Genomic DNA, 19,892 nt, shown 5'->3' with positions numbered 1-19,892 from the left:
AATATGACAGCATGGAGGAAAAACCCTCAGTATGAAGGCCTCCATCATGTCTGTTGTCTGAAATAGTTTGTGGCCCTGTGTACAATTTTTCATAAATAAAAATGTTGCAGTGTTTATAAATCAGCAATGATGTAATGGCCAGGGGCGTAGCACCAAATTCTGGGCTCTGTGCAGTAACATTCTCTATGGGCCACCACCCTTCCTCCTTGATCCACGTCTCTCTCATGCACCCTTTGAGATTTTTTTTAAGTTGGTTTGCTTTCTTCAGCTTCTCTCTTTCATTTCTTTTTTGTAATCCTGATTCCCTCTCCTGGGGAAAGACATGAAAGCATATGTTGGTGCTCCAGCAGCATGAGCAGTCACTCACTCAGCTCCAGTACAGGGTGGACTAAACCATTTTCCGTCTTTCAGGGGTGTCTCAAAACACATACTTCCGTCAGTACACTTCCATGTAGTATACTATGTGCACTATGTACTCATTGGCATAGTGCGAGAATTTCGACAGGGTAGTGTTGTCTCAAACCAAACACGGCCACACAGTCCTCGGCCGCCATTTCCAGTTTGACAAGTGGTCCCTCCCTTTCAGCTACGTAGCCAAGATGGTGACCATTGAGGGCGAGAAGTGTCCATAGTTCCACACTCAACTTCTTGACTGGTTTGAGTGCACCATCCGGGTACTCATAGTGCTCTGCATTTTTCCATACTTCTCAGTGTGAACACACTTATGCACTTAAAATATAGTACAGAAGTACGCGATTTGAGACACACTATGAGTCTTTCAGCTGATTTATTCGGCCATTTTAAATTTGGTTATGGCACTAATTACTTTTCTAAATTTTAACGTTCAATGTAAAAATGTATTTTAAAGATTGCCTCCACTTTTCCCCCATTAAAACCACACAGGGACGATCAACTCTGCAATGGGATGGATGTCACAGGTGCACAAAACATATTTGACACTCCACATCTTTTTATTTTCATCTATTTATTTTCTTTTTTTATTAAAGTTTTCAAAAAGAGAGAGAGAGAGAAAAAAAACCCTCCGGGGTTGGGCAGACACGTTGCACATACTTTATACCTGATATGACACAACAGCCCTTCCCTCTCACCCCAGACCTATTCTTCATTTAAATATTTCTAAGGCACAATGTCTAGAATTTAACATGCAGACACTCCACATCTTTTGCATAGAGTTAACTTAAGAAGAGTAAGGTCACTCCATTCCCCCCTGACTGTTTAGCCTTCCATTACACATTGAAAGGATACATTATTTTATTCATTTTTAATTTTTCGAGGGGTTCAAATGAAAGTAAAAAGTGTCCCAGTTCTCCTCGAGTTAAAATTAATTCCACCATTACTGGCTATATTATGGTAATGCAATTAATGTAATGTAATTGTTAAAAATTACAATCCAATAATATAATATGTGATTCAGATATGAGCCATTCTGCATAAGAAGCACCTATTTTTGACTTTCAGTAAGTTTATTTTCATGCTGATATTTTTTGTACTTTTGCTTATAAATTTTTTTGAATGACTTTTACTTGTAGCAGAGTATTTCTACTGTGACTTGCCTGCAGGTTTACAGGCTCATTCCCCTGGCACGCTGAGGAAGACAGCACTTAGCCTACCTGGAAATCAGTGCTCTTTATAGACCACAGCACAATAGCTCTATATTTAAACCTGTTTTTGTTCAGGTCAGGAAATCCTGCCCGGGCTGCTGCACCCAGTCTGCATTTCTCTTCCACACGAGGAGATAGTTGTTTCCTGCTGTTATCTGTTTTCCTTTTCACATTAATAATCCAATTTATTTTATTCTTTCCTATTGTATTCTGTTGTGTCTCCATGATGAGAATCGTCTGCACTCAGTCAATTAACCATGAAGGAAATGAACCAGCAGATGTCGCCTAAAACGCGTGGATGTATTATGCATCAATTGTTCTGAGTACTTCAACTTAAATTATCACCTTCAGCTCTCACCTCTTTATTTTAGTTTAATCAAATAGTATCACCATAAAGTCGATCAATAATTCTCATGACTTTTTCCACACTTTGATATCCCTTATATTCCTAATTATATGGGCTGAAAGATTTGCAATGGTACATATCTTTCAGCCCTTATATTCCTAATTATATGGGCTGAAAGATTTGCAATGGTACATATCCAAAATATCATAGGGCAACTTTTTTGCTACTTTTTTTTAACTTGTGCATCTCTGCAGAGCATTTGATGGAGTCTGTAAATGGAGATGCCATGCTTTGTCTGAATGAATTTCAGCAGCACATTCAGGCTCATGCGGGCATGAATCACACTCAGGTATCCCTTCACTTCCTATTACGAGTTTACCATATCTATATCTCAAAGAAGACAGGAGAGAAAAAGTTCAAGTCGCCTCATGTTGGGTTGGAGGGTGGTTTCCCAGCCCGTCCATCCCCTACGGGCGCAGTGTCTCCGTGCGCTATGTGTCCACAAATCCTCCCTTCCAAAATGAGTTTCGGAAGCTGTGCGCTCCTCCCTGCTTTGAGTTGGGCTCAAAAAAGACACTCAACCATGATATTAACATAGGTTCTAATGGGGAAGTCTCGCTTTCACTGGCTGTGCTTCCCTTTTCTGAGACTGACCAGCAGCTTTCGGAGGTGCCCTCTTTCCAAAAGGAGTTTGATCATTGCGAGCGCGTGTGTTGTCTATCTATTGTTGGTGGTATCACAACTTGTATACTCGCAGCAGCACCGGGACAAAAGGACTGACAAGTACCGACACACCCGTGGATTATATCACTTGGATATCAGTGACTCAGACTCTGTGGATTCGCAGAGCGTTGTGGTCCCGACACGGTCCAACGTGGTGTATATAACACTGAAGTCTAAACGCTTGAAACCAGCAAATATTCGGGGTACAATCAGACCAAAGCTGAGGAAAAAAGTGAAACGGAATAAGGAGGCTAATTCTGCTTTTACGCAGAACAAACTTGCCACTTTGGAGCAGGACGCGGGCCAAATTAAACGCGACTCTGCACCCAAGAACTCCTTGTGGGAAGCCAGGGATATTTATCACAAATCCTTGAATACAATCCATAAATCCCACAGAGATGCACAGGCAGACTCTCACATCAGCTCCATCCGAATTTACAGCCAGAGGGCACCGCCATGGCTCAGCCCGCAGGACGTGAGAGCCATGCGCTTTCTTGCGGACGCCGAAGTTTTGCGCATCAGAGAAGTTTCTCACAGAGACTCTCAGTCGTTTCTGATATTTGAAGGCGAGAAGTCAGTTTCACCCATCAACCAAAAACACTCACAGCTGAAGGACACATGCGGTGGGCAGTGTGGAGTGATCCACAGTCCCGTGGACACCACTGAGGTGTTTGCTTTCCATCTGGACAGGGTGCTGGGGCTCAACAGGACATTACCAGCAGTGAGCAGAAAGTTCAGCTTTTTACACGGTATGTCAACAGAGGACAAAGTTTCTTATTTTGTGACAGAAGCTGGATGAAACTTACTATGGAGTATTTTTTAAAACCAAGTTAATTCACAGGTGTGCTAAGCGTGTTTCAAATGATGATAATCAGAGGTAGGGATGGACATGTCAGAGGAAAATAAAATACATTTCCTAACTTAACTGGTTGGTTTCCTCACTCAGAATTTGATCCTTTCTATATACTCAGGATCCAAACTGCAGATTGCATCATCAGCATCACAGCACTTGAAATTCAGCACTGTAATCAGTTCTACTGAGACAGACTGAAAACGTGGATAATAAGTGAATATCCTGATCAAGTAAATCTGTGCAGCTTTGTAGTAGATTTAGGGAGTTTGGAGATAAAGCTTTTACAATACTAACTCATGTAGTACAGACCTCTTGAATGTGTTGTTTTAACCTCTGAGTCACTGAATGTCATGGATATGTTAAAGGCATAGTTGAGATTATTTGTGGGGTCATATGAGGTACTTATCCATAGACAATATATTACAGTCAGTAGATGACAGTCGACATGCCCCAAGCTTGGAGAAGCAGGCTGGAGTGGACGTGGAAACTTAGCAATGTGCTGTGGAGGGGTCAGCAACATTTAGAATATTTTAACTGTCTTACCTTAATGTCAGACAGTGATTTCTTACAGGAAAATGAAGCTGTAATAATGCTCTCCTCAAAGCCAGACTCCATTGACAAAAAGAGTGATTTAACATCACTGAACACAGGAGCTGCTGGTCGACCACTGCCTTGATCAGTTATCTTACTCTACGTGTTAGTGCAGATTCACCAAAGGCACACAATCACACAAACAAACTAATTGATTGAAGCAGTGGTAGATTAGCAGGTCTCATGATCAGTGAGCTAAAATTTCTGTTTTTCTCAATGGAGTCTGGTGGCTTTAAGAGAGCATAGATGGGGAACTGAAGCCGTTAATGGCTTTCCTCTAAGAATGAGCTGTTGACGGAAAGAAGTGGTGAAAATACTCTCAATATAGTGTACACTTTAACTAATATTGATATTTAATATTGGACCTTTTATAGGTGGCTAAAATACAGTTTTTGTTACTGACCCCTATCCACAGCAGTACATTGCTTAGCTTCCATGTCAGACTCCACCCTGCTTCTCCAAACTGGGGGCATGCCGACTGACATCTACTGTCTGTATTACACTGTCTATGAACAAATATCCCATACGACTTTACCTCCAGTGTCCAGTGTGTAGGATTTAGTGACAGCTATAAAGTTATCTCCATGCATCAATGGTGAGGAGAGGAGTCGAGCTGCAAAGCAGAAAAGAGGGGCTGATATAGGAGCTGGTATGTACAAGCAGAGAGCAAGTGGGGAGGAAAATGCGTTTAATTTGTTCACAAACACTGGCTCTTGAGAGGGCCATCTGTGTTTCCACATTAATTTTCCTACATGTTCGGGACACAGGAAAAGTTTCAGTTTTGCCACCTCACTGCTAGATGCCACTAAGTCCCACACACTAGACCTTCAAAACAGGTGCTCTGGAGTCGTGGTGGGAGAAATGGGCACTGAGGATGCAACAGCCATGTGCTTTTGAGCCACTCTGAAACTCTACCTGTGTGATGTTCAGAGTGTCAGCAGGACCGTTCCTAGTTCCTAGACTGAGAGCAGAGCTAGTCCAGATATATTCAAGGCCAAACCTGGCAATAAACAATGTCCTCTGATTTCCAAAGCAAAATACTACTGTGATAAGACAGATTGTGAATGGCATGAGACTGAGGGTATCCTCATTTGCTCTCCCTGACATGTTGAGTATCACAAGGAGCAGGAGCCTCATAAAAATGGTCTTGAGACCAGATTAAAGTACAAAAGCTGCGCTATGTTTTAATAGTCTATTTATGTAGTGTAATAAAATGTACTAATGATTGACAGGAGACTCAGTTTGAAGGCATAAATTCAAATTTTGCCAAAAAATATGTATAAATGTCCTGAGCACCATAAACAGTAGCCCAGTTATGATCTGCACAAAGGTATAAAGCTGAGTGCAGCTGTGCAGGTGTGTGTGTGTGTGTGTGTTAACCACTGGTGCAGTGTATGCATTGCTCAGTGAGCTTTTCCAGTATAAAAATAGGTTAAAAAAACTCACTGAGACTCAACAGTTGCTGAAACCTGACTATAATCCTTTTATCCTCCCTCTTTAGATGGCCAGCCCTGTCCAGTGGTGTCATGGGATGCATCCCTCTATCCAGAGGGCCTCGCTGCAGGCCGGTCCATGGTGAGGCTGACATGGGGGGCGTACCAGAGCTCCCTGAAACAGAGGTGTTGGCATAAAAACATCAGCCCGAAGCCTGACTCCGGCTGCTCCACAGTTCATCACTATGAGTGGAGTAAACTGGCTCTGTTTGACTTCTTATTACAGGTAACAGAAGCAGCTTTAAAGTAAGACACCTTGAACATATTTGATAAATTCCATATTTCTCTGGAACATATCCGCAACTTTTCTGTCCTTCAGTTTGCATCTGTGCCGTTACCGCTTCCCCAGCTTTATTAAATTCCAAAAGTGTTTCATAAGGGACTTTCTTGTTGTTGCCTGACATCAGCAATATGCTCAAACAGCTGTTATTGCAAAAGAAATAGGTTAAATATCCTCAGAGGTACTGTCCCTTTGGCTGAATATGTCCTGTTTCCTGTGTTGGAGGCCTGGATCTCTGATCAGAATTTGGCTTTGAGGACACATCTCCTGACAATTCTTTAAAATTCATCCCACGATCATGAAGGAGCAAACATAGCTGAGAGCGGAAATGGAAAATACACTTTGACAAAGTTTGGAGAACAACTGAATCATCCATAGAGGTTATAGTGCAACAACTTTCTATCTTATTTTAAGTTCCTTATGAATACAGCCTTAAATAAGGAATGGGAAATTCATATTGTGCTGTGAAGAGAAGCTGATTCCAAACAAATGGACATATAAGGTTTCTTTGATACTGAATAACAAAATAAATCCCACCTATTCATATTGTAGCAGATACTTGTCCTGAACTGACCCTCACAGGCTGTGTACTGCTCAGCTGACAACATCCATGGCTGAATACTGAAGCCAAACCTCAGACATCTCTCATTTTAAAAATATAAAATCAATTTATATTTTTATTTCAAAATGAGTCTCAATGATTAACTTCACTTTTTTTTTATTAGACTTTAGATATTAGCTCGCCTGAATTTTTTTCCTCTCAGTTTTTTAAATCTTTCCTGTGGCAAAAATGATCGTACCAAATGTTCTTTTTTGTGTGAAGAAATATTGCCGCAATGCCTAAATGTACTAAATTAATTTCTGACTGGATTTTCCATCTCATCTTTTGAATCCCAGAGTGCACTTTGTGAAAGTTGCTAATTTATGAGAGGCTCATTAACCTCTGCACAAACTCAAAAAGCAAAATGTAATGGATTCAACTTGATAAATTCAAGTTAAATTGAAATTATGTCCAGCTACTATTCAAGCATGTTTTATGACTGGAATTATAATGTTAACTTATAAATGTCAGATGTCCGCAGTGACTTAACTACTTGGCAACTAATAAGTCAAAAGTTGACATGATTAGTTAGAGTGCTCTTGATTATAGGTGGAAGTAGACAGCCTGATGCTCAAAGTGGCCACGCCCTTAATTATGTGACACTGTACAACTGTCATGAATGTTGAAATTAGCTCTAGAGTTAGCTCTAGAGACCAAAAACTTTTCTGTACCAGACTGTAAACATGTTTATTTCTGCTGTAAAGATGGGCATTTTAACATGGGGGTCTATGGGGATTGACTTGCTTTTGAAGCCAGCTTCAAGTGGCCATTTAAGGAACAAGGTTGTCACATGTTTAAAAGTTGTTTCATTAGCTGAAACCAGTTGACCTTTCCCTAAGCTCCGCCCCTTTGTGATGGTGCGACAAGCTGTCGGAGTAAGCATGGAGCCCACACTGTAACTAACTGTACTCCCTGGAGAAATATTATCATATTTGTGGAAAAATGAAAGAGTGATTCCAGAGAGAAGCAGACAGAGGGGTCTACAGTCTGTGTTTGAAGGACATATCCAGGATGTCAAACTGACTCAGCAGCAACAACAGGTTAAAAAGACAAAGATAGTTAGAAGCTAAAGCCGAACTATAGACTACAGATCACAGTGTAAAAGAGAACCACCACATCACTGCTGATCGCCACACAAGACAATGAATATAAAGGGAAACTTCTCTGATATTGAACCAGCTGTGTGGCATCACAGTGTGCGCAGATGAATGGTGTTTAACTTTGCCCCCGTGCTGCTGCCAGCACCCGGACCTCTGCTGTTGGACGGGCAGGGATCTCTGGGGGAAGTCAAACAACAGTCATCCTCACACAATGCGATGACACACAGCTGGTGGAATATGAGCAAAGTTTCCCTTCTTCCCTTCACTGGTTCCTGTACAGCAGGGTCGGTCTTTTTTTTTTCACTGTTATCTTATAATGACAAAAACTCTGTCTGTGTGTCTGTTCCATGTTTTTCTCCTCACTGACTCGGTCAATCCATGTGAAATTTGGCACAGTGGTAGAGGGTCATGGGAGGATGCGAATGTAAACTTTGAATGGGCATATCTCAAGCCACGTATGTCGTAGAGACATGAAACTTTGCACAGAGATGCCTCTCCTCATGAGGAACAAATTTGCCTTAAGAACCCATAACTTCTGGTTATATAGATTTTCCGCCATTTCATCGATCTCTTCCTAGGAAGTTTGAGCGATCTGCATGAAACTGGGTGAACATAATCTAGGGACCAATATCTAAAGTTCCCTCTTGGCAAAAGTTGAAAAACTTACTAAAACTGAGCTTCTATAAGGCAATGAATATTGCGGAGGGCGTGGCTCATCACATAAAGGTGTATAACATCTCAAGGGTTTCACCGATCACCACGCAACTTTGTAGGCATATGACCACACATAATCTGAGGGGACCCCTCCATTATTGACCCCATCAAACAAAATGTGGGCGCTAGAGAGCTAATTTCTTATCTAGGCCTAACCGCCATACTGATTTTTACTAAACTTGGTAGATATGTAGAACAGGACGCCTCAAGGTGACTGGAGAAATTTAACTCTAATTGGCAACTGGGTGGCGCTATAACAACAGAAAAATGCTTAAAAATGGCTAAAATGCGATCGATCGCTGTGGCTCCCCCTGTGGACCAATGTTTGTTTTTTTTCTTCTAATTTTTGGTATGACTAAGTCATTGTATGGTATGCTGTACATAATCACGTTATGATTGGCTAGTCTGTGTCTGGGAGCGGGACTAAGCGAAGGGTCAATCAATATTTTAAGTTCATTACAATGGACACTGGGTTTGTATGGGTTGAACTCTTTTATTTGAAACAGAACAGAAAGGAATGTCTAGAGGCTTGATGACTTGACTGACAGGTATGGAGGTCTTTCAACTCATCTCACTTCATGCCTTGGTGGATGCTCATTGACCCAAGCTGCCCAAATTCCCAGGTTTCTGAAAAAGGTGCCTGTGAGTGGCTCACAGTAATCCTGGCATTAAAGGTCCCATCTGAAACCTGAGTGACATCTCAGATGCTCCATCCTTGGCTTTATTGAGTCTTCAGTAGCATCATGTAAAGCCCCTGCCACTCAAATGTTTAAGCATATTGATGGATGTGTCAAGTGGGATTATGGGTTGCCAGTCCTGTGTGGAGGAAGCAAGTAAACAAGCAGTGCTTGTGCCAGAGAGGCACTACAAAAACCAACATCTTGGATGTGTTTAGTGTTCTCTCTGCCAAACTGTTTTAATTATTTTATCTTGTAATAAAATTATTATCTAGTATAACATTAAAGGGAGCCAGTCAGTACTGCGAATATACTTGTTCAGGTCAAGAAAAGTTCCTGCGCTTGCCAGGATCAGCAAACATAAAAAAAAAAAGAGCTCCATAAAGTCCTATCAGAAAATTCATAAATCAGTCACAGCTGTGATTTTGTTCTATGACCAGATAATTATTCAGCCAATCCTACTGTACTGTTCCACCTGCTGTTTTAACACAATTTTGGTTCCTAACAGGGCCAAACTCTCACACATCACCAATACTGCTGCCAGGATAATTGGTCTCCCCACCCCCAACCTCACAGAGTTAAACATAAGGGCCATTACACGCATTGCTACCTCAATAAAACAGAACATCACACACCCACTCAATCACCACCTCACCCCACTGCACTCCAGGCGCAGGTACAGAGCACTGAGGTGCAGAAGGCCTCGCTTTGGGAAGAGCCTGATCCCCGCAGCCAGTGTGGGGAAATAGAATCTACCCTCTGGGACAATAAAGTCTAATTCTCAGTCTCCTCCTCCAGATTCATAACCGTCTGGATCAGAGCTGCTGTGGGTTCAGGCCCAGGCTGGAGGATGAGTGTGTGGTGCTCGGCCACCACGCTGACTGCAGGGACCAGAGCCACATACAACTGACAAACATCATGCACAGGGGTCATGACCCCAGACACCTGGTCTTCACCAACAACAAGGGATTCTTCGACCGCAACGAGGACAACCTGGACTTCAGGCTCCTGGAAGGAATCAAAGAGTGAGTTTGGATCACAATTACATCTGTTATGTGATAAATGATGTCAGTGGTTGTTGTTTTTTATTGCTCTGTTAAAATAAGTAATTTTATTGAACCCATATTTAACAACCACGCAATTAATAACATAACAGACACACCGTAACATGTATAAATATCAGAACACCTACACACAATGACAAGAACCAACCGACTCATTCATCCTTGTACTTATGAGAGCTTTAAAATCAGGCAGAGAGACCAAGTCACGTATTTCAAATCTTCTTGAAGGTTATTCCAGGTGAGAGGAGCAGAGAACATGAAAGCTTTCTTTCCCAGCTCACTCAGAGCACTAGGAACAGACAACAAAACTAAGTCTTGAGATCTCAGACTGGAGCTACAGTCAGATCTCTGTTCAATCAAAGTACAAATGTACAAAGGGAGTTTACCCAGTGTGGCTTTAAAGATGAACAAATACCAGTGACTGAGCCTACGAAAGGTCAAAGAAAGTCATTAAAGTTTTGTATTTTATATATATATATTTTTTATCTTATTTCATTTATAACTTTTATTTTCAATTCACTTTAGTTTCAGTTAGTTTCCAAAGTGGGTTTGCTTGTTTTATTTAAGTTTTTAGCCTGTTTTTTATTCTATTTTTTAAAAGTTTAGTTTTAGATCGGTTTCTATGAATTTTAATATTTAGTTTAGTTATTATTTTATATTTTATGAATTGATAAGGCCTTAAACTAAAGGCATGTTTCTGCATATTTTTGTTTTATTTCATTTTATTTTTTTATCTTATTTTATTTTTATTTTCATTAATTTATTTTATTTTATTTCATTTTTAATGAATAAAAGACTTTATTTTGAGCAAAATAATGAATAAAACATCAGTCAGTTTTCTTTTGTTTCTCTTAAGTCTAGTTTTTTTGTTTTTTTTTCAGTGACCTAAAATGTTTGTTCACACCTTTTTTAAGTTTTAGTTTAGTTTTAGTTAATAATCGATAATTGATTTGTGGAAAGACAACAGCAAACTGCATTTCCATAAACAGTGTACTGTTTGAACACACAGATGTGATCAAAATAAGAACTTCATCGTCATGAACTTCAATGTTTCCTATTTCCAAAATATTTGTAGATAAAAAACAAAATTTACAACAGGTTAGGACCATCACAAGACTATTTATTACACGGTAACAAAACTGTCCACAGTGAAGATGGATTGTTTGTTGGAGCACAAGGGATCAGTGGACAGTCTTTCTTGGGTTTTTTTTTTAGTAGCAGTTTTCCCACAGTATTTGATTTTATCTCCCTTTACAACACGGTTGAAAAACAATTCAGCATGTAGAGCTGAAAAATCAGATTTGAATCTCTGCCAGGCCTGTTCAGCCACTCTTATTTTAAAGTTTTTGCAAGCAATAGAATGCACATTTCAAACTCTCAAATCCTCTTTTGATCATTTGTAACCAGAGTTTAAATGTTGAAAATATACTTGAACCTTTTATATGTTCACTTTTAGCTCACAATGTAAAACTAAATTCAATCTGGGGGGGCGTAATGACATGTTATTCCAGTTTATCCCCCACTGATCTGTGTGGATCTGTCTGGATTTGTAATTCCAAACCACGCTGCAGAGACATGTCTTTCATTTCATCTATCTTTTGATCAATAAATCAGCGAGTCACACAGCTGGGAAAACGCAGAAGAAACTGTGGTTTGGCAAGGACACGTGTGTCTCCTCTCAAACACGCATCCTTGTGATCCTCATCAAAACTGCAGCTGCTGTTCTGGCATTCAAATGAGATATAATATAGAGGCATATGAATGTAGCTGTTATCAGATGACTTCAGGCTGCAGGATCACGGGACATCATCACTAACACCTGATCTGTTTTTTAATCAGTTGAATTCTTTGTAGATCTGAGATGGTTTTATGTCTTTGACTTTTATTAAGGATTAATAAACAGTTTGACATTTTGATCCAGGCATATTCTAAATCAGCTTGTACAACTTACAGCATCGCAGTTTATTGGAAAAGCTGAGCTGCTTGAAAATCTAAACGTAGTAAACAACCTCTCAGCAGTCTCTCCACGACTTTTCTCAAGTCATCTTCAAAGTCCACATGGCCCCCTCCCCACAGCCTCTTGTGGGTTTGTCATTTCAGTGATACAAACATTTCTCTGAGGCACAGCTCCTCTGCACGCAAAATTATGAGTCAAGCAACAAATCACACAGCACTTTGGCTCATTAAGCACAAAATCCTCCCATACTAAGCACATAGATTAGTAGTCATGCTCCAACCTGGGTAGATTTCTCTTGTTCTCGTTCAAAACATCTTAGTCGTCACTCGCCCACCTTCATTCCTAAGTGTAAAAAATGACGAAGCCCACGACCAACTCTGAGCCAGCTGCTGCAGCTTCACATGATATATGAGCTCATTTTTCATCTCTGCTGATGTTTCATTTGTACACTTGCAAGCTGTTGAAATGTCAAGCAATATACCAGAGTTACTCACTTTCTGCCTGTAGGGGTTCATGTTTATTCACTCAAATAGAGGTTTTAGTCATACAAAGATCCTCAGAGGAAACCAGTGGGAAATATGTGATTGGGTAAATGTGGCTTCAACCACCAAGAAGCAAACACCCGCTGCTTTTTGAACCATCTGTTGTCTATATCCAGTCTAATACTCAGAAATGTAACTGTTTTAGTAAACTCCTCTTAATCATTACGTTTATGAGCTTGGTATTTCAGCACGTTTGCTTAGCAGTTGTTAAGTGAAACATTCTGTTGCTATTAGCAACGGCCAGAGGCAAGGCTCCATAGTGACGGGAGTTTAATTCACTGACATTATAATATACTATGTTATGTCAAACCTGCGTTCAATTGGGGGTCGTGCTCACTGTGTTCACGATAAGTGTCCATATGAACAGCCACCTCTTGTGGCTTTCACGACCTTGCAAGTGGAAATTTTCTGAGAGCTCCGAGTTCACAACTGTGTGTTCATGGAGTGTCTGAAATAAACTTTTTGACTCACCTGCCAACGGGGCTGGTAGATGAAAAAAATACACCAGCCAAGCATACATTTTTCCCAGCCAAAATAATAAACTGCCTTTTTGTTTCAGGACATTTCATTGAGATAATAAGATATTATGTTGAATAGAAACTGAAAGAAAGGGTCAAAACAAAATCTGAGGCAAACTGATTTTAAATATATCGGGCAACTCATCACCACAGCCTCAGCATGTCAATACGTTCCCTCTGGTGAGATGTAATGCAGTGTACATGGCCATAGGGCTTTTATTGTGAAAGGTAAGAATGGAAGACAGTTTCGCAAAACTAGTAGTGCCGGAGACGGTCGGTTTTGTTGGTCTCATATGTATATATTTGTGTCTGACTCAGGCAGCAGAGGAGCAGCCCAGATGACATCAAAACGCAGTACAGACTCTCAGTATTGTTGTTATTACATTTTGGTCCAAACATTCACTCCCCAGTGTGGCGGATAGCCTTTTACTTCCCAAACAGAAAATCTACCCACTTTTGGTTGTTCACAAGTTCCTATTTGAAGGCAGCATTTGACCAAATACATGTAGAAACATTATCTTAATTCAAAGCAATATTACAGTGTTACCAACCTGATCATAGGCCTTAACTTTCTGAAGCTAAATGAGTTTCCAAACAGCTGGCATATAGCCTCTGGACATCTTCAGTAAATATAAGGAAAGTTGCTTAAAAAATCTTTGTACGGCCCTTGGTAGACATCCGTCAGCTTTAAATAGCCAACATGGCTCGTTGAATTCCAGTAGGATCCAATCAGTAGTAATAACATTAATGCAGGCTACACAAAGTTAACTCTTGCAAGTGATGAGAAATAAGTTGTGTGTGTCCCAAACTATCAAGACGGAGAATGTGTTTCAAGCCCTGAACCCCTCTTGCACAAGTGATGCTAGGTAATGTAGGCATAAAAGAAAGTAATTCAACTTCAATTTAAGTTGTTACAGATGTTTTTTACAGGTTTGACGTTTGACGTGTAATTGCAGCTTTCTTGTTAGGATATTTGTGGTGTAAGACTTGTTAATTGTAGGATTGCATTTTTTTCAGATTGTAAGAACAATCACTGGATATGTAGTGAAACCCTTACAAGGCTTACTGTGTACAGTAGGTGTACCTATGCATACATTACAGGGCAAAAAATGTAGTTTGAAGAGGGCTGTGTTTAACTAATCATCTTCCTTTTTTCCTCGTTGTTCTTTCTGTACAGCTTTTACTGTTTTCTGCACTTCTGTCTGGTTATAGTGACATCTCATAGGTTCAGTGTGTACAGTAGGATTTAGGGGGGTATAATGGCAGAAATTAGGCATTTTATATCTACTTATGGAGCAGGTCCTTGTCTATGGAAACTGCTATGTTGCACTGCTATACATCTACAGTAGCCCAGAATGGACAAACCACACTCTGGCTCCAGAAAGGGCCATTTGCATTTTTGCATTTTTGCATCAGCCACTGCAGGTCAGGAATTTTATCACTTGGTCTGTTTGTTTTGGAGAGGAAGAGAGAGAGAGAACACTGAATTCTTTCCAGGAGGAGTTTCATCCAACTGCAATCTGCAGTCCTCACTAGATGCCACTAAGGGCCCGTCCCAGTACCCCCCCTTAGCCCTACCCCTTGGCCCTACCCCTACATTTGTGCATTCCCGCAAGGAGTAGTGGTGTCCCAATTCCTTTTTGCGTGTAGGGGTAGGGGGCATAATGAGGGGTAGTGGGTATGAAACTAGCCCTCCGGAGCGAGGGATTTTAGATGCTGACTTGCCAGCGAGGGGTAGACATTGCCATGGCTACCACTGAGCAAGAGACGGGGAAAAAAGTTCATACATAGCTAACGTTACCGTCGTCAGGTTGCTTGTTAGCTATCTAGCTAGCTCGCACTATCTGGCGTCTGTCATCTGTCCTGTTCTGCAAAAATTGTTGGCTTTTTCACATTACGATAACACGCCAGCTAGTATAACTATGCTGCCTCATAATGTTAGCTGGTTAGCTAGCTAACAGAAGTCCCCTTTCGTCTGTCGTTCATCAAACGAAGCATGATGAATGCTGCAAATGCGATTGGTAGGATGAATGAGACTCCATTGTAGATGCTGGTTGGAAATGTAGATGGCTCGCAGCTTCCTGTTTAAAATGCGTGAACGTAACCGACACGGTGACGTAGTGAGTGGTGTCCCAATTCCTAGGGAAAGATTTCTACCCCTACCCCTCGTTGCTTTATTTTGAGGGCCAAGGGGTAGTGGGCAAGGGGGGGTATTGGGACAGGGCCTAAGTCCCCCTAAATTTACACACTGGACCTTTAATATTGCAATGACTATGGTGTAAAGAAACAATCAGGATAATGTTGCCCAGATGTTCAACACCACATTTAGCTGCTTCTAAAAAGAGGGTAGGCCTATTATAGCTTCGCCAATTATGAACCGAGCAGCTGTGACATATACCTGTAACTAAAACTCCAGTTTAATCAAACTTCCTCCTGACTCTGTCTCTTTCTGTCTGTCCAGGCTCCCAGAGCAGGCTGTATCGGTGCTGAGGAGCAAGAGGCTGAGGGAGAAGCTCCTCCAGTCACTGTTCCTGGATGAGACATACTGGGAGAGCCAGGGCGGCCGGCAGGGCATCGACAAGCTGATTGATGTGATCGAGAGGCGGGCCAAGGTCCTCCTCACCTACATCAATGCTCATGGAATCAAAGTCATCACGATGAATGTGTGATGAGACTCACACCGGTCAGGAGGCCAAATTATGGAGACACAGATGAAGTAAATTAACAGCTTGATCCTCTGTGGCTTCACTGTGTCCTGTTTGGATTGTCCTTACAAGACACTGGAGCATTATCCACTCAAAAAACAACATATAAAGTACTCTATAAAAATAACAATTATCACATTGAATGAAGGACTTATGATAAATTCCCCACTTTCCTTTCAAAGCAGCACAAGCTGTGTTGTTAGCTCTGTAACAGAAAGCCATTCAAGTCATTAACATTTAAGGGAACCTGTTATTTGCATTAAATACTGAGAGAGGCTTTAATTTAACTCATTTTGACATTTAAAATGAGCTTATAGTTCTTTATGTTTACTTCCTCCTGTCAAGTCTTTACTTCTTCCTCCCCCAGAGGTAAATGCACTACCATTATAATGTACAGAATACACTGCATGCAGTTATATCTTTTGCTCCACCTAAGACCTTCCAGTAAGAGTAATCTACATTGTGTATGAATGGAATGCACTAAATGACATGTTATTTTCTTTTCTGCTGCTCAAGTGTGTGGCAGGAATTAAGATGCTGATAAAGCCTTGTAGCGAACAAGCCGCAACCCAGATTCAGTTGGCACACTGGCACGTTATACACTGAAAGAAAAAGAAAATCTATTTTAATGAGTTATTTAATCTTGCGTACAGTCTTAAATGATTTTCTTTCTCTTACAAAATTCCCGAGGAGTCAAAGAAGCTTTTAGTTGTTTAAGATTCGATACAACATTAGTTATTATCATGATGATTGTATAACGGGAAGACCTGTACTTTAAGTCCGATGACCCGCTTTTATGTGCACTCTTATTTTCAATTTGTCAACAAAAACACCTTTAGCTGTATCTGTTTTCACTGTATTTATTTATTTTTGTACTTTCTGCTTTAATTGTTGAAGATTTTCAAGCATCAGATGGTCAATAAAAGCCTTTATATGTCAGACATTTCAGCTTTGATTAATAAAAAAGCACAATTTTCAGTCATTTAAGTTATATCAAGCTTTTCATTTTCACTTTGCTGTATTTAATTTTGCCTTGAAACATGACAACATTTAATTCCAGGCAATTTGTCAGTCACAAACAGACCTGCAATTTTATTTATATTGACTTTACTGTGATTGTGTAAAGAGCCTGGCACTTGTCGTGACAACACCACCATCAGATGGCTATTAAAATAGACACAATCTATAAAAATGCATTAGCAAAGACATTTTTCCTTCACGTCTACTCAGTGTCAGTCAAAGCGTGGTCAGAAATAGTCCATGGCTCTGAAATCTGAGCTCAAGCGTGGGGTCTGCTCTTCATGCTGTTGTAAACAGCGTGCTTTGGGCGCTGAGAGTCGGAGTCGACAGGGCTTTGTGGGTTATTTTCTCGCGTCCGTGCCTGGCATTCACTCTGCTGTTGTTTTAACCCCTCTGCACCCGCATTAGTGCGTCAGTGGGGTCCGTGCCTCTGTGTGTTTGTGTTAGAAAGACCCCTCTAGTTCCCAGAGTGCTCTGCAGCGGAACTTACTTTCTTTACACCCATACGTGTGTGCATATTTTCACACAATAACACACACACAGACAAAAGATGACTTTTACGCAACAATATATGTAAAGACACACAAAGATGAGCATTAGGGCCTTCCCTGACCGCTCCCCCCATGTCCCCATGTTCAGTCCCACTCAGTGAAATTAGACCAGTGTAAAAACAGTGTAGTGTTCTGCAGGTCAAGTGCTGCACTCCAAACTGACAAACAAGCCTTTACAAGCAGCTACTTAGACACACTCAGCAAAGCATTAGTTTTCACTCGTGAGAAATATTTTTCTGCAATATTACAAATAAGAAAGGTAACGTCCTGTCTTCAAGTAGTCACATAAGCAATAATATGCAGCAATATTTAATACAGGCAGAAAATGCACTCCAGGTAATAAGTACTCATCCCAAAGATGATTTGATTTTTCAGAGTGACACATTGTTGAAGCAGTACAGTTTTAATCCATTAAACCTTTTTCACACTTTCTTGGTGAGAGGCACTTGATGTGAGGGCTGCTGTGAAAGTGCGCCTCCCTAAGGCAACAAAAAACGTTATCTAGGGTGCGCTGGTACAATAGAGAACCAAGAAAGGACAGCAGAGGAGATACCTGCATTCCAATACAACTGTGCTGGACAGCCACAAAGAAGGCTGAGACCTTAAATTATATCACCACAATTCAACCGGTGAACTTCCACTGCATCAGCCAACCCCGTGACCAGAGGCCAACACCAACTGCAGCACCTAAAGCAACACTTACCTTTCTGGAAATATTACGCTTTTCTTTGTTTAGGTTAAAATGCTTTTAATAAGCTGATGGCACACTAAAATGTAAGTGAATTCCACCAAAGGTAAAAACTCATAATTATACTATTGTCATATGGTTCTAAGAAAACTCCGACCATCATTGCATTCGAGCGTCCTGTCTGTCTTCCCCACGTGGAGGCCTCCTACTGACGTAATCACGCGCGTAAAATCCCCCCCAACATAGGCCATAACGTTATATATGACAACACAGCATCCAGTTAGCCTACTGTAGCCTAAAGGCCAATTTCCACCAGATGCGTGTTGGTTGCGTCTCCACTCCAGGACGGCAGCGGAGCCGATAGGATTCCATTCTAGTCAATGTGTGTGTTTCCACCGGCTGCGGCTGTGCTGCGTTCCGGCTCCGTCTCAGCTCTGGCACTCCGGAGCCCTCGGCAACAGATACACAGGACTTCTATTTTTGCCGGACGCCGGAGCACAACGCAGCAATTCAGCACAGAGCAGATCGTGCGGGGCAGGAAGTCGTGCAAAGAAACACAATTAAACATCCGGTTAATTTTCAAAATAAAATACACAGTGTTCACGGTGGATCATATTTCCCTGCACTACACCTTAAAAACTACATAATGGGCAGAGGCAGGCCTGAAGTCAACAGGTCAGAGGTTTTCAGACGTCATTTCACCCCGTGAACACCATGGACGAGGTGATGTTAATCATGGCAGTGCACCAAGATGTCTTCCGGCGGAGCTGCACCGCACAGCAAACGCAGCTGGTGGGTATTGACGGACGGTGGAGCACGCAGTGGATAACCAGCGCTGCCGTTCTGCAACGGACACGCATCCAGTGGAAATCCAGTGTAAGCCTCTGTATTATCTTCCTTGTTTGCTGCCAGTCACCAGTACTATCTAACGTTAGCATTTATGTTATATATGTTAAAACTCATCAGTCATCACTGACCCCGGATAAGTTTCAAAACTCTGGGGTAGCGTTTGACTGTGCAGGACAGGTAACATTATGTTTAGTTTGCTTCTAATATAACATATAACGTTATATGACAACACAGCATCCAGTTGCTAATGGCTAACGTTAGCCTACTGTAGCGTAGCCTCTGAAACATTAACCTTATCTTCCTTGTGTGTTTCCACTTACTAGTAACGTTAACGCTACTAGCTAACGTTAGCACTGTAACCTTATTCTAAAACTCATCAGTCATCACTGACTCCGCTTGAGTTTTAAAACTCCAGGGTTGTGTTTGACTGTCTTGGTTGTAACATTACACTCGCTCTCCTATTCCGTGTATCTAGCGTTACCATGCCAACGCCTACATCTATGATAGACGTAGTGAGGACGAAATGGAGGAGGGGGGAGTAGGCCTTTGGAGGGAGGTGGAGTTGTGGATGTTCAGATTTTTTCCAAGTGCTGTGTGAAATGCAAGAAAGGTAAGAGTAGCTTTAAACTATATATTAATAAGTCCAATTTACTAAAATCCAAGTAACATAATTTGTATAATGGAAAATATAATAGAAAATAAATGGCACTTAGCACTTTGCCTTTCCTCTGCCCCTACTCCTGGACTGTTAGGACCCAGGCAAGAATGTGCACAGGACTGAGACTCACACACCTGTGCTCCATGAGCCCCTAAACAGCTCAGGGGCTCTCACCTTGACTGTCCAAATTTTGCCTTGGTCCTAGTTCCCCCCCTTCTTCAGTAGGATAGATATTAATATGCACCAATGCAACCCCGTGCTGTGCTTATTATCACATCTTCATTTGCACTCATGTTCTACAACTGTAGGTTAGGACCCATTTTACAAAACACAGAAACTG

General features: G+C 41.2%; 1 protein-coding gene across 1 annotated transcript; it reads left to right on the top strand.

The window, feature by feature from the left end:
• The first annotated feature begins 2,422 nt into the window (after positions 1 to 2,422).
• On the top strand, positions 2,423 to 16,768 carry gask1b (golgi associated kinase 1B). The gene is made up of 4 exons (XM_033632692.2): positions 2,423 to 3,440; positions 5,637 to 5,854; positions 9,799 to 10,025; positions 15,543 to 16,768. The coding sequence occupies exons 1-4, from the start codon at positions 2,573 to 2,575 to the stop codon at positions 15,748 to 15,750; spliced, it is 1,521 nt and encodes a 506-aa protein (XP_033488583.2). The 5' UTR covers positions 2,423 to 2,572; the 3' UTR covers positions 15,751 to 16,768.
• Positions 16,769 to 19,892: the final 3,124 nt, after the last annotated feature.

Source organism: Epinephelus lanceolatus, chromosome 7 (assembly GCF_041903045.1).
Source record: "Epinephelus lanceolatus isolate andai-2023 chromosome 7, ASM4190304v1, whole genome shotgun sequence".
Classification (NCBI taxonomy): domain Eukaryota; kingdom Metazoa; phylum Chordata; class Actinopteri; order Perciformes; family Serranidae; genus Epinephelus; species Epinephelus lanceolatus.
This window is presented reverse-complemented; position numbering and strand designations above follow the sequence as displayed.